Genomic DNA, 12,715 nt, shown 5'->3' with positions numbered 1-12,715 from the left:
AGGCAAGAGAATCACTTAAGCCCAAGAGTTTGAGGTTGCTGTGAGCTATGATGCCATAGCACTCTACCGAGGGTGACATAATAAAACTGTCTCAAAAAACCAAAACACCTGTCACTATCTACCTGATTGTTCTTCATAGTATTTATGACAACATGACTTACAGCAGGTGTCCTCAAACTGTGGCCTGCCTAGGATATTTATCTGGCCCGCAAGGTGTTTTTGCTGCAGCTGCCTGTCCTGCTTTGCAGCTGACTCATCCTGGGGCCCGCAGTCTGGCCCTCCAACAGTCTTAGGGACAGTGAACTGGCCCCCTGTTTAAAACGTTTGAGGACCCTTGACTTACAGTAAATATTTATTTGCTTATATGTTTATTGGCTCCCTTCCTCATAAAATGTAAGTCATACAAAGACAAAAGTTTATCTGCCTAGTGCACTATTGTCTAGTTAAAATTGGAAAATACTAAATTCTTGTTTAACAAATAAACTTTCTTTCCATAGACCTAATGATTCTTTTTTTTTTTTTTTTGAGACAGTCTCACCCTGTCACCAGGGTAGAGTGCTGTGGCATCATACCATCATACCTCACAGCAACCTCAGACTCTTGGGCTCCAAAGATCCTCTGGCCTCAGCCTCCCAAGTAGACTTAAAGACTCTTGTGATGGGTTTTAATGCACACATTATTAGCACAAATGCCCACTGACCCACGGCCTTCTCTCAAATCAAATTTTGAATACACATAAAATAGAAGTAATAATTTTATGTGTAAGAGTCGAAATTAGATTGAGAGCTTGACTGTATCACTGCTGACTTATTTTTCAAATATTTCCCATTATCTATGGAACTTTATTTCAAATTACCTTGCTTAGCATGGGAGGCCCTTCACAATCTGACCCTGACTTTCCTTTTGCTTTTATCTCCTACCATTTCCCTATCCTCTAAGCATCTATACTGTAACAATTCCAAAGAACACCATCCATACAGAAGTAACACAGCACATAATCCTACTTACAGTGCAGTCAAACTGACCTAGTCTTCATTCCTACCACGTTTTCTAATTGCCACCTAGAAAAAGTCTATCCATTATTCAAAATCTAGCTCTAATGTTTTCTTCATAAAACTTTACTTGATCATCCTACCAGAAATTATTTCCTTTGGCTGTGAGGGATCATACAGCAGCTGGTAACACACCTGAAATTTTTGCCTTGTAGTAAATCATTAGTACTTTTTAATTTCCTTTAGTATGGGGTAAATTCCCACAGAGCCTGGACACTGTTTTATGTGTCTTTGTAGATTCTTCATGGTATCTTGCATATAGGTGTCCAATAAAATTTTAATAATGAATAAATTCTACAGATACTTTGAATCACTGCTTTGTATTTCCATTTTCTTTCCTCTCAAAGGATAAAAGAATTTCCACTGAGAAAAGTAATGTGCTTTGTATTTCAGTTTAAAGTTTGGATTCTCTTGTGGGTTGACTATATACCACGATATCCTTCTGCTTCCCCCTCACTAGATGAAATTAGGAGTGAGAGAGTTACAGTTAGTTATTAGGAGGAAGAAAATCTGGGGCATGGGAGTGAACCAAGAAGTAACCAGTCCGACAGGGAAGGGTGAGGAGGAGAGTGGAAAACAGAGTGAGGAGGGGGAAGAGAGAGAGAGAGAAAGAAACACTAGTATTAGTGAGAAGACCCAGCAGGAAAGATCTCAAAGAATTCAAACCATCAAAGGTATCTGAGCAGGAAAGTGATATGGTGAGAACTGTGTTTTGGTCTAGCACTCTGGTCAGAGAGCTAAGAGATAAAAATAGTGAAATCATGGGCATTAAGACTGCCCCAGGAAAAAGTATCAAGATAGAAAAGGGCTGAAGATTAAATCCTGAGAAATAATTAAATTGAGGGGAAGGAAGGGAAGTCAATGAAAAACAAGTGATTTGAGAGACAGTAGGCCAAGACAGAATAATGTCATAAAAACCAAAAGAGAAGCAGAGGAAGTGAGCAACAATACCAGAAAAAAGGATAAAAGTTATCAGAGAAGAATCTCATTGAGCAATTAGGAGGTTCCTGGTGCTCTTAAGACTGACAGCTTCAATATAATTGGGTGGGGGTGGAGGGTGAACCATATCACATTAAGTTAAGAAATAAAGTAAAGAACTATAAAGGCAGAAAGTGGGGGCTGCTCTTCCAAGAACTGTGACAGTTAATGAAAGAGAAAAGGGCAAAAATTTGAGGCAGAAGCAGAATACAGGTTAAGTTTATATGAGACACAAGAACTTTTCCTACAGGCATAGATGTGAAAAAAAAAGGAAACTGAAAAAAAAAGGTGGGGGGGATGGAAACAGCATGGAAAAGAGGAGAATATAGGAGAAATGAGAATAAAATGTGTGGTACTGAGCAAGAAAAAAAATTTTTTTTTTGGTAGTGACAGAGTCTCACTTTATCATCCTTGGTAGAGTGCTATGGCATCACAGCTCACAGCAATCTCCAACTCCTGGGCTTAGGCAATTCTCTTGCCTCAGCCTCCCGAATAGCTGGGACTATAGGCACCCGCCACAATGCCCAGCTACTTTTTTGTTTCAGTTTGGCCAGAGCCATGTTTGAACCCGCCACCTTCAGTATATGGGGCTGGCACTCTACCCACTAAGCCACAGGCGCCACCCCTGAGCAAGAAAATTAATGGCACTTCAAATAGCTGGGTAAAGTAATGTGCTAAAAATTAAGAGAGGTGAGGCTCAGCTAAAAAAAAAAAGGTTTGAACAATTACCATTCGGAGTAGGATAAATCTGACCTAAAGAAAATCAGCACTGAGGGTCCAAATGATAACCACAAGAAAAAGAACAAGCAGAATGATATATGTTAGATCTAAAACAGAAGATGAAATTATAACAGCAGCCAGGATTACTGGCTCACACTTGTAATCCTAGCACTTTGAGAGGCCGAGGCAGGAGGATTGCCTAAGGCCAGAAGTTTGAGACGAGTTGGGGCAAGAATGAGATCCTGTCTCTACAAAAAATAATTAGCTGGACATAGTGACATATGCCTCTAGTCCCAGGTACTCAGGAGGCTGAGGCAGAAGGATCGCTTGAGACCAGGAGTTCAAGGTTACAGTGAGCCAGGATAATGCTACAGCACTCCAGCCTGAGCAACAGCGTGAGCCCCTGCCTCATAAACAACCAACCAACAAGAAAAAAACCTCCACAAACTCCAATATTTAAAAAAACAAGTTGGTGGTTTTTACTGCACTGGTTTCTGACTTAACAAGATTTACATCAAGAAAGTTTTAAACCCTTTAAAACATATTGGCTATCCCTCTGAACTCTGTGTCACACACAGGTTTAATAAACTTTATCCAAGTTACTGGTAAATAAGGTAAAGGCACACACTTTCAGCAGGACACTAAAGTCCTCCCTTTAGGATTGATGATGATTTATCATTCATCACTCTTCAGGCACAGTTGTTTAACTGATAATGATGCAAATTTCAATGGTATTCTCATCTAGCCCACATTTCATCATTCTGACTATAGGACGTGACAATTTTGTCAAATATGCTTTGTGAAATGTAATTGTACAATGTCAAAGATATGTTTCTAATGAATCTTGTCAAAAAAGGAAATACGGCTAATCTGACCACTCCCCAGCCAGCCCTGTCTCTGTTCAAGGTACCACCAGCTGAAAAGATCCAGCCTTGAATTTAAATAACCCTACAAATTATGTTATACATCTACCCTGCAAGAGTCTCACTACATTTCTCCTAGAAGACAAACTTCAATCTTCCCACTCTATGATTAGCTATTTTTCAATTTGAGTACATTTACCCACTTCCTCCAATCCTTGGTCTTATTTTCTGCAGTTCAGTTACCTGAAGTCACCCACCATCCAAAAATATTAGACGTAAAATTCCAGAAATAACAAAAGTCTTAAATTGCAGCCATTCTGAGTAGTGTGATTAAAATCCCCTGCCCTCCTCCTCTGTCCAGCATATCCATAACTATATACATTACTTGCCTGTTAGTCACTTAGTAGCCCTTTATTTTCAGATAAGAAAATAACACAGGGTGGGGCCTGTGGCTCAGTGGGCGGGGCACGAGCCCCATTATACCAAGAGTAGTGGGTTCAAACCTGTCCTGGCCAAACTACACACAAAAAATAGCCTGGTGTTGTGGAGAGCACCTGTGGTCCCAGCTACCTGGGAGGCTGAAACAAGAGAATCACCTAGGCCCAGGAGTTGAAGGTTGCTGTAAGCCAGGGGTCCTCAAACTTTTTAAACAAGGGGCCAGTTCACTGTCCCTCAGACCGTTGCAGGGCTGGACTACGGGCCCCAGGATGAGTTGGGTGCTAAGCAGGACAGGTAGCTATGGCAAAAACACCCGGCAGGCCGGATAAATATCCTCTGGGTGGACACCTGTAAGCTGTGATGCCACAATACTCTACCAAGGGCGATAGAGTGAGACTCTATCTCTTAAAAAAAAAAAAAAAAAAGAAAGAAAGAAAAGAAAAGAACACAGTCCAATATAGGGTTTGGTACTATCTGCGATTTATGTATCCATGAAGGTCTTGAAACATTCTTCCCCGCCCCAAGATGTGGGGAGAATCATATAATACAATCTACCTTACCTCCCAATGAGAGGGAAAAAAAGATTTTCTGGCCAACTTAAATATAAAAACTTATGGTGACACATAGACAAAATAATCAAATGCCTATTTATAATGTCCATTATTGTAGTTACATATATACTTGAAGTCATGTACTACATAAAATAATATTTCAAAGTTCGGCTTCTTGCTGGGCAGGGTGGCTCACATTTGTAATCCCAGCACTGTGGGAGGCTGAGGAGGGAGAATTGCTTGAGCTCAGGAGTTCGAGTCTTGCCTAAGCAAGAGTGAGACCCCGACTCCTAAAAAAATGAAAAACCCAGCTGGGCACCACAGCCAGTGCCTGTAATTCCAGCAGTTTCAGGAGGCTGAGGCAGCGGGATGCCCACAGCTTAAGTCTGAGGTTGCAGTGAGGTACGGCGTCATTGCACTCTGCTCAGGGCATAGGGTGGGACTGTGTCTCAAAAATAAAAAGGGGCCTATGGCTCAGTGGGTAGGGCGCCGGCCCCATATACCAAGGGTGGTGGGTTCAAACCTGGCCCCAGTCAAACTGCAACAAAAAATAGCCAGGCATTGTGGCAGGTGACTGTAGTCCTAGCTACTCGGGAGGCTGAGGCAAGAGAATGGCCTAAGCCCAGGAGTTGGAGGTTGCTGTGAGCTATGACACCACAAAGTGAGACTCTGTCTCAAAAAAAAAAAAAAAATTCGGCTTCTTCTCATAGTCAACATATCACAAAACAATTTCATTGAAAATTTTCCAGCGTATCTTTGGCATCTGCCTTGTGTTCACTATAGTAACTGACTAACTTACCAGTTTATTTCAAAGCATTATCACTTCGCTTTTATTTATAAAAGTTGTTTTGAAATACAATACCTTTCTAAATCTTTTTTTTTTCTTTTTTAGAGATAGAGTCTCACTTTATCACCCTCAGTAGAGTGCTGTGGCGTCACAGCTCACAGCAACTTCAAACTCCTGGGCTTAAGTGATTCTCTTGCCTTAGCCTCCCAAGTAGCTGGGACTACAGGCACTCACCACAATGCTCAGCTATTTTTCTTGTTGTTGCCGTTGTTATTGCTGTTTGGCAGGCCCCAGCTGGGATTGAACCTGCCAGCCCTGGTGTATGCAGCTGGTGCCCTAATTGCTGAGCTACAGGCGCCGAGTCCCTCAGTGCCCATTTTTTCATTCTACAGTTGTGTGCTACAGATACAGATTCACAATCTTTACAATGTAAGTACTTAACTAACATTGACCAAACTAGCTTCAGATTTCTATCACTTCCAAATAATCCTTTGTGAGCCTCTGAATGGAGTAAAACAGTGACTTGTTCTTTTCTGAGAGATAATTTTGGGGGACAAAAAGTTAACTCACATCCAGGTAACCAACTAGTCAAAAATTCACAAAGTGCCAGGTGCGGTGGTTCACACCTGTAATCCTAGCACTCTGGGAGGCCAAGGTGGATGGATTGCCTGAGCTCATAGGTTCGAGACTAGCCTGAGCAAGAGTGAAACCCTGTCTCTAAAAATAGCCCGGCTCTGTGGTGGGCACCTGTTGTTCCACCCACTTGGGAGGCTAAGACAAGAGAATCACTTGAGGCTTGGCACCTGTGGCTCAAGTGGCTAAGGTGTCAGCCACATACACCTAAGGTGGCGGGTTCAAATCTAGCCCAGGCCCACCAAACAACAACGACGGCTGCAACCAAAAAATAGCCAGGCATTGTGGTAGATGCCTGTGGTTCAAGCTACTTGGAGGCTGAGGCAGGAGACTCGCTTGAGCCCCGGAGTTAGAGGTTGCTGTGAGCTATGACTTCGTGGTACTCTAGGCTGGGGCAAGAGATTCTGTTACACACACACACACACACACACACACACACATTAACAGGGATCTTCAGAAGTTAAACAAATTTTCTTTCTGAACTAATGATTTAGAACTTTGCTATACTGTTATAAAAGAGAAAGCAGAAAGAGAGGGGTTACTCAATTCTCATGATTTAGTTTTCTTAAATCAACAGTAGTAGTTCCATTAATTTATTGTACTGTGATGGCGCCCGTAGCTCAGTAGGTAAGGCACTAGCGACATACACTGAGGTTGGCAGGTTCGAACCCAGCCCAGGCCAGCTAAAACAATAATAACAATCGCAACAAAAAAATAGCCAGGCAAGGCTCCGCACACAGTAGAGGGCTAGCCACATGCCCTAAGGCTGACCGGTTCGAACCCAGCCCAAGCCTGCTAAACAACAACTATAACCAAAAAATAATAGCCAGCATTGTGGTGTGCACCTGCAGTCCTAGCCACTCAGGAGGCTGAGGCAAGAGAATCACTTAAGGCCAAGAGTTTGAAGTTGCTGTGAGTTGTGATGCCACAGCACCCTACTGAGGGCAAGATAGTGAGACTGTGTCTCAAAAAAAAAAAAGAGAATCGCTTGAGCCCAAGAGTTTGAGGTTGCTGAGAGCTGTGACACCATGAAACTCTACTGAGGGTGACAAGACTCTGTCTCAAAAAAAAAAAAAAAAAAAAATTCACAAAGAACCAGGAACACAATTCTTACTTTAATACATTTCAATTAGCTTAAACACATTTCAATTAATAACACATCACTTATGTTAAAACACACAAATAGCCAGGTACAGTGGTTGATGCCTATGTAATCCTGGAATTCTGGAAGGCCAGGCAGGTGGATTGCTTGAGCTCATAAGTTTCAGACCAGCCTGAGCAAGAAGGAACCCCATCTCTACTAAAAGTAGAAAAACTAGCCGGCCATGGTGTTGGGCACCTATGGTCCCAGCTACTCAGGAGGCTGAGGCAAGAGGATCACTAACCCAGAAATTTGAGGTTGCTGTGAGCTATGACTTCGTGGTACTCTAGGCTGGGGCAAGAGATTCTGTTACACACACACACACACACACACCACAAAGCGAGACTCTGTCTCAAAAAAAAAAAAAAAAAAAAAAGGCGGCACCTGTGGCTCAAAGGAGTAGGGCACCAGCCCCATATGCCATAGGTGGGGGGTTCAATCCCAGGCCCAGCCAAAAACATCAACAACAACAACAAAAAACCTATTGTATTGTTTTGTGGCACTAATCAAACGCCAGGCATTGTAGTAAATATTTACTTCATTTTTTTTTTTTTTTTAAAGACAGTCTCACTATGTCACCCTCGGTAGAGTGATGTGGCGTCAGCTTACAGCAACCTCAAACTCCTGGGCTTAAGCCATTCTCTTGCCTCAGCCTCCCAAGTAGCTGGGACTACAGGCACTTACCACAATGCCTGGCTATTTTTTGTTGCAGTTGTCATTGTTGGTTAGCTGGCTCAGGCTGGGTTCAAACCCACCAACCTCACTGTAGGTGGCTGGCACCATAAACACTGGGCTACAGGCATGGAGCTGCGTTTTAAATATTTTCAATACATTAAATCATTTAATCTTCACAATGCTCCCACAAAATAGGTATTATTGGTAATTCTCTCTTACTGATAAGGAAACCTGGGCACAAAGAGTTAAGAAACTTTCCCCTAATCATAAAGCTTATATGTCATATGTTGGAGTTATTTAAAGAATCTAGTTCTAGCCCCCCCCTCACTTTTAAAAGATATACTGTATTGTCTCTTGGAAAAGATGGTCTCTGTTTTATAGAACAGTCCCATGTATTAGACAGTATCAATGGTCTATGGAAGACACGCTGGTTAAGTTCCAATATATTTTAATTTGTTTTCTATTATCCATCCACCTTGCCTGAAGGCACAACGATGGGTCTGAGAGAAGGGTAGTTAATCCTTTGCATTTATGTTCCCTGAGCTAATCTGACCTCCATTCCTGTGAGTACTTTTAAGGCAAAGGATTCCCCCTACAAGCACAAACATAGCTCCATGTCTTATTCTTCTCCAAACTTTTTAACTGATGAAGAATCTGCCCCCTCTAGGTCTAGATTTCGTCGCTATATAAAACTAACTTTAAATGTTTTCTTTGATAAGGTAACTTTCCTACCCGCTAAAACGATGGTAGCACTTCTTAAGTTGTCATCTGGTTGTGTCCTGTAATGGGGATGGGGGTTGGGAAGCAGATTCCTAAGGAAGAAAGGGAAAAATATGAACTCAAGAATGAGAGAATTAGCAGGGACGGTGCAGCACGCAGGAGGAGGAAGAAGGTGGAGGAAGGCATTCCTGTGTGACTTGGAACTGCATGCAGAAAGAATGAGAACAGAAATTGAGGAGCTTGGGGTCGAGTCATTGAAACCCGCTAAGCAGCATTTTCTTGGATTTCCCTTTAACGCGTCCTAGACACTCGCTTCAGAAGAAACTGAGACCTAAGAGTCCTACTAACGCCCCAGTCGGTCAGGGCTCAGCACGACCATTCATCTCCCCTCTCGGCCAGAGCTAGTCCCCCGAAAGCATCGGTCCCCGCCATCCCTCGCCCGGTTTCTCACACACCGGTCCAGAGGCGGGAGGGACGCCCCGAGCCTGTCGACCCCAAGGCCACAGACCCGCGCTCCGGTCCCGGCGGCAGCCGCCGCTGCTTCCCTTCCGGCCGACAACTCCCAAACACTCCCACGTCTCGCAGCCGAACCTGAACCGAGGCTTTCCCGAAGGCCGAACCGAACCCGGCAATCACGTAGGAAAACCCACGCCGGGGCGAGGGTCTTACCTTTAACAGATTAGACGTCGCCATGTTCCTTCAACTTAGACTCTCGCGAGACGACGCGAGAATTCGTGGCGCTCGCAGCCAGGCCGCCCGCGGAGGCCGCAGTTCCCACCTGGGCCCACGGGCCCCGCGGCCCGCACCGGGGATGTGGTGGGCGCCGCGGCGGCGTGCCGACAGCGCTGGCCTCGTCCCGAGCACCCGGAGCTGCCTCACTCTTTCCCCCTACATGGTCACCGGAGCTTCCCCACGCGAAAGAGCTCATGCAAGCGCTCCGGGAGATGGGAACGGCGAATGGTGAGGAGGTAACTGGAGCCGACCTGACTTGGAAGAGGAAGCATCGGCCCACAGACCTCCCCCACTCGTTCGGATTAGCCCTTGTGGTTGCTTCCGCAGTGCCCACCGGCAACGAATTTAGCTCGGTTCAGGCCTGGCAGCTCAGGGTCCGCGGCCGCGTCACGTGACGCGGAGAGCGGGTACGCGCTCGGGAGCGAGCGTGGGAGCCTGGAAGCCTCGGTGGGTCGGAGCCGGCGGAAAGGACGGACGCGCGCCCTCTACTGGCGAGACCCGGCGTCTCCCCTCACCTCCCCGCGTTAAGGGAGGTAAATGACTTGAAATGCTTAGAACGGTTGTCTTGGATAAGTCCTGGCATGTAGAATGCGCCAGTTAATGCACAGACGTCTTTTATAGGACACGTTTCTATTCAAAATTTCCTGGCATTTAGCTATTCCATAAAATATTGTTCAGAGAATGAATATTAATCGTTAATTTCCCAAAAAGCACATTATCCTAGAACATCCTAATAAGGCTGCAAGTTTTATCCCGTTAGACCACAAACCACTGGCCAAGAGAAGAGAATATAATTTATGTGTCGATTTACAGGATAGCGGGCAGGCATGCATTATGATGCTTACAGTATTCGTGCATTCATAAATATGTACAAATAAATAAGTTGGGTTTAAAATAAAGCCCAGAAGAAGAATGACCCCACTTAAAGAATCCAATTAAGGAGGTAATAATTTGAGCGCTTTTTCATACTAGGCACTGAAAATACAGGTGAAATAAAAGAGGAGACTCTTGCCCTTTTGGAGCTTGTGATCTAATAAAAGTCAAATTACTTAATTCAGTGATAAATACTGCAAAGAAAAATCCAGTGTGTGTATGATGGGGAAAGGGAGTTAATATCCTAATTTCCATCCATATAAGCCACACATCCCTTACAAATGGAACTTTAAAACTGAACCTCTTAACTATTTTTGAGAACTCAATTTCAATATCCTACTGTCTAATCCAAACATTCTATTCTCCTAACTTGCTTGGTCCTATAATAAATACCACTGTGAAGAATCTGACTTCAGGCCCAGCACCTGTGACTCAATGGTTAGGTCACTGACCACATGCCCTGGGGCTGGTGAGTTTGCACCTGGCCCAGCCAAATTACAACAACAACAAAAAAAGCTGGTCATTGTGGCAGGCCCCTGTAGTCCCAGATGGCTTGAGCCCAGGAGTTTGAAGTTGATGTGAGCTGTGACACCACAACACTCTACCAAGGGTGACATGGTGAGACTTTGTCTGAAAAAAAAAAAAAAGATTCTGACTTCAATTAGTTCGCCATTCCATTGACCCCTTGTTAACTAACATCTCCTCCTGTTTTTCGCTTTACTTTCTCATAAAGTTAGATTCAGTAGCTCGTTAGAAAACTGCTTACGGCTCTGCGCCTATGGCTCAAGTAGCTAAGGCGCCAGCCACATACACCTAAGGTGGTGGGTTCGAATCCAGCCCGGCCCACCAAACAACAATGACGGCTGCAACCAAAAAATAGCCAGGCGTTGTGGCGGGCGCCTGTGGTCCCAGCTACTTGGGAGGCTGAGGCAGAGACTTGCTTGAGCCCAGGAGTTGGAGGTTGCTGTGAGCTGTGATGCCACAGCACTCTACCCAGGGGGACAGCTTGAGGCTCTGTCTCCAAAAATAAAAAGAAAAGAAAACTGCTTGCATGCTTAAGCACATAGTACAAAATTCAGAAGATGGCTGAGTGTCTGTAGCTCAGCTGCTCGGGCACCAGCCACATACACTGGAGCTGGTGGGTTCGAACCCAGACCAGGCGTATTAAACAACAATTTAAACAACAATGACAACTATAACCAGAAAATAGCCTGACATTGTGGTGGGCACCTGTAGTCCCAGCTACTTGGGAGGCTGAGGCAAGAGAATCACGTAAGCGCAGGGGTTGGAGGTTGCTGTGAGCTGTAACGCCATGGCACTCTACCAAGGGCAACATAATGAAATTCTGTCTCAAAAAAAAAAAATCAAAATTCAGAAGATGATAAATACAATCAAAAGTAGGCCTTCCACTTTCTGGGGTGATGTAAGGCTCTGTATTGTGGTAGAGTTATTCAGCTGTATATATTTATCAAAACTCAGCAAGTATACACTTAAGATTTATGCATTGTGGGCAGCGCCTGTGGCTCAGTGAGTAGGGCACCGGCCACATATACCAAGGGTGACGGGTTCAAACCCGGCTCCAGCCAAATTGCAACAACAACAACAACAAAAAAATAGATGGGTGTTGTGGTGGGCACCTGTAGTCCCAGCTACTTGGTAGCAAGAGAATCACCTAAGCCCAGGAGCTGGAGGTTGCTATGAGCTGTGTGACGCCACGGCAATCTACCAAGGGCAATAAAGTGAGACTCTGTCTCTACAAAAAATAAAAGAGATTTATGCATTGAATTCAAAAGAAAAAGTAGGCAGAGCATGGTGACTCACACCTGTAATTTCAGTACTTTGGGAGTCTAAGGTGGAAGAATTGCTTGAGGCCAGGTGTTTAAGACTATCTTGGGCAACATAACGACCGCCCATCTCTACTAAAAAAATAAAATGAAAAAATAATAAAATCTGAGGCCGGGCATGGTGGCTCACACCTGTAATCCTAGCACTTGGGAGGCAGAGGCAGGTAGATTGCCTGAGCTCACGGGTTCAAGACCAGCCTGAGCCAGACTGAGACCCCCCCATCTCTAAAAACAGCAGGGCATTGTGGCAACCGCCTGTAGTCCCAGCTACTCAGGAGGCTGAGGCAAGAGAATTGCTTGAGTCCAAGAGTTTGAGGTTGCTGTGAGCTGTGACACAAAGAGGGTGACAAAGTAAGACTCTGTCTAAAAATAAACAAAATTGAAGCTTAGTTAATGATACTCATGCTGAAAAATTTAGGAGTAAATAAAGTTATATTTATAATTTATTTTAAAGTATGGCTATATCAAAAAATAACATGGATGGTAGTTGGATGGAACCATTAATAAAGCAAGTACAGTGTGATGTTAATGATGGAATCTAGGGAGTGGTCATACTAGTGTTCCTTAAAATACTTTCAACTTGCTCATGTTTGGGCAAGGTCTTGCTTTTTTCTTTTTTAAGACAGGGTCTTGCTCTGTTAACCAGCCTAGAGTGCAGTAGCAACATTATAGCTCACTGCAACCACCAAAATAGGCTCTTAGGTCCAT

The 12,715-nt window shown here is 44.1% G+C and overlaps 1 protein-coding gene across 1 annotated transcript in view; it reads right to left on the bottom strand.

Moving 5' to 3' along the window:
- CUL5 (cullin 5) overlaps positions 1-10,110 on the bottom strand; it is a 122,477-nt gene extending 112,367 nt beyond the window's left edge. The window contains exon 1 of the mRNA XM_012808138.2: positions 9,228-10,110. Coding sequence (XP_012663592.1) covers positions 9,228-9,251 — 24 coding nt within the window. The 5' untranslated portion in view covers positions 9,252-10,110. The remainder of the gene's footprint in view (positions 1-9,227) is intronic.
- Between the last annotated feature and the right edge of the window lie 2,605 nt (positions 10,111-12,715).

Source organism: Otolemur garnettii, unplaced genomic scaffold, assembly GCF_000181295.1.
Source record: "Otolemur garnettii isolate 467f Iridium unplaced genomic scaffold, OtoGar3 scaffold00086, whole genome shotgun sequence".
NCBI lineage: Eukaryota > Metazoa > Chordata > Mammalia > Primates > Galagidae > Otolemur > Otolemur garnettii.
Note: the sequence above shows the minus strand (reverse complement) of the source record. Positions and strands in the feature narration are given on the sequence as shown.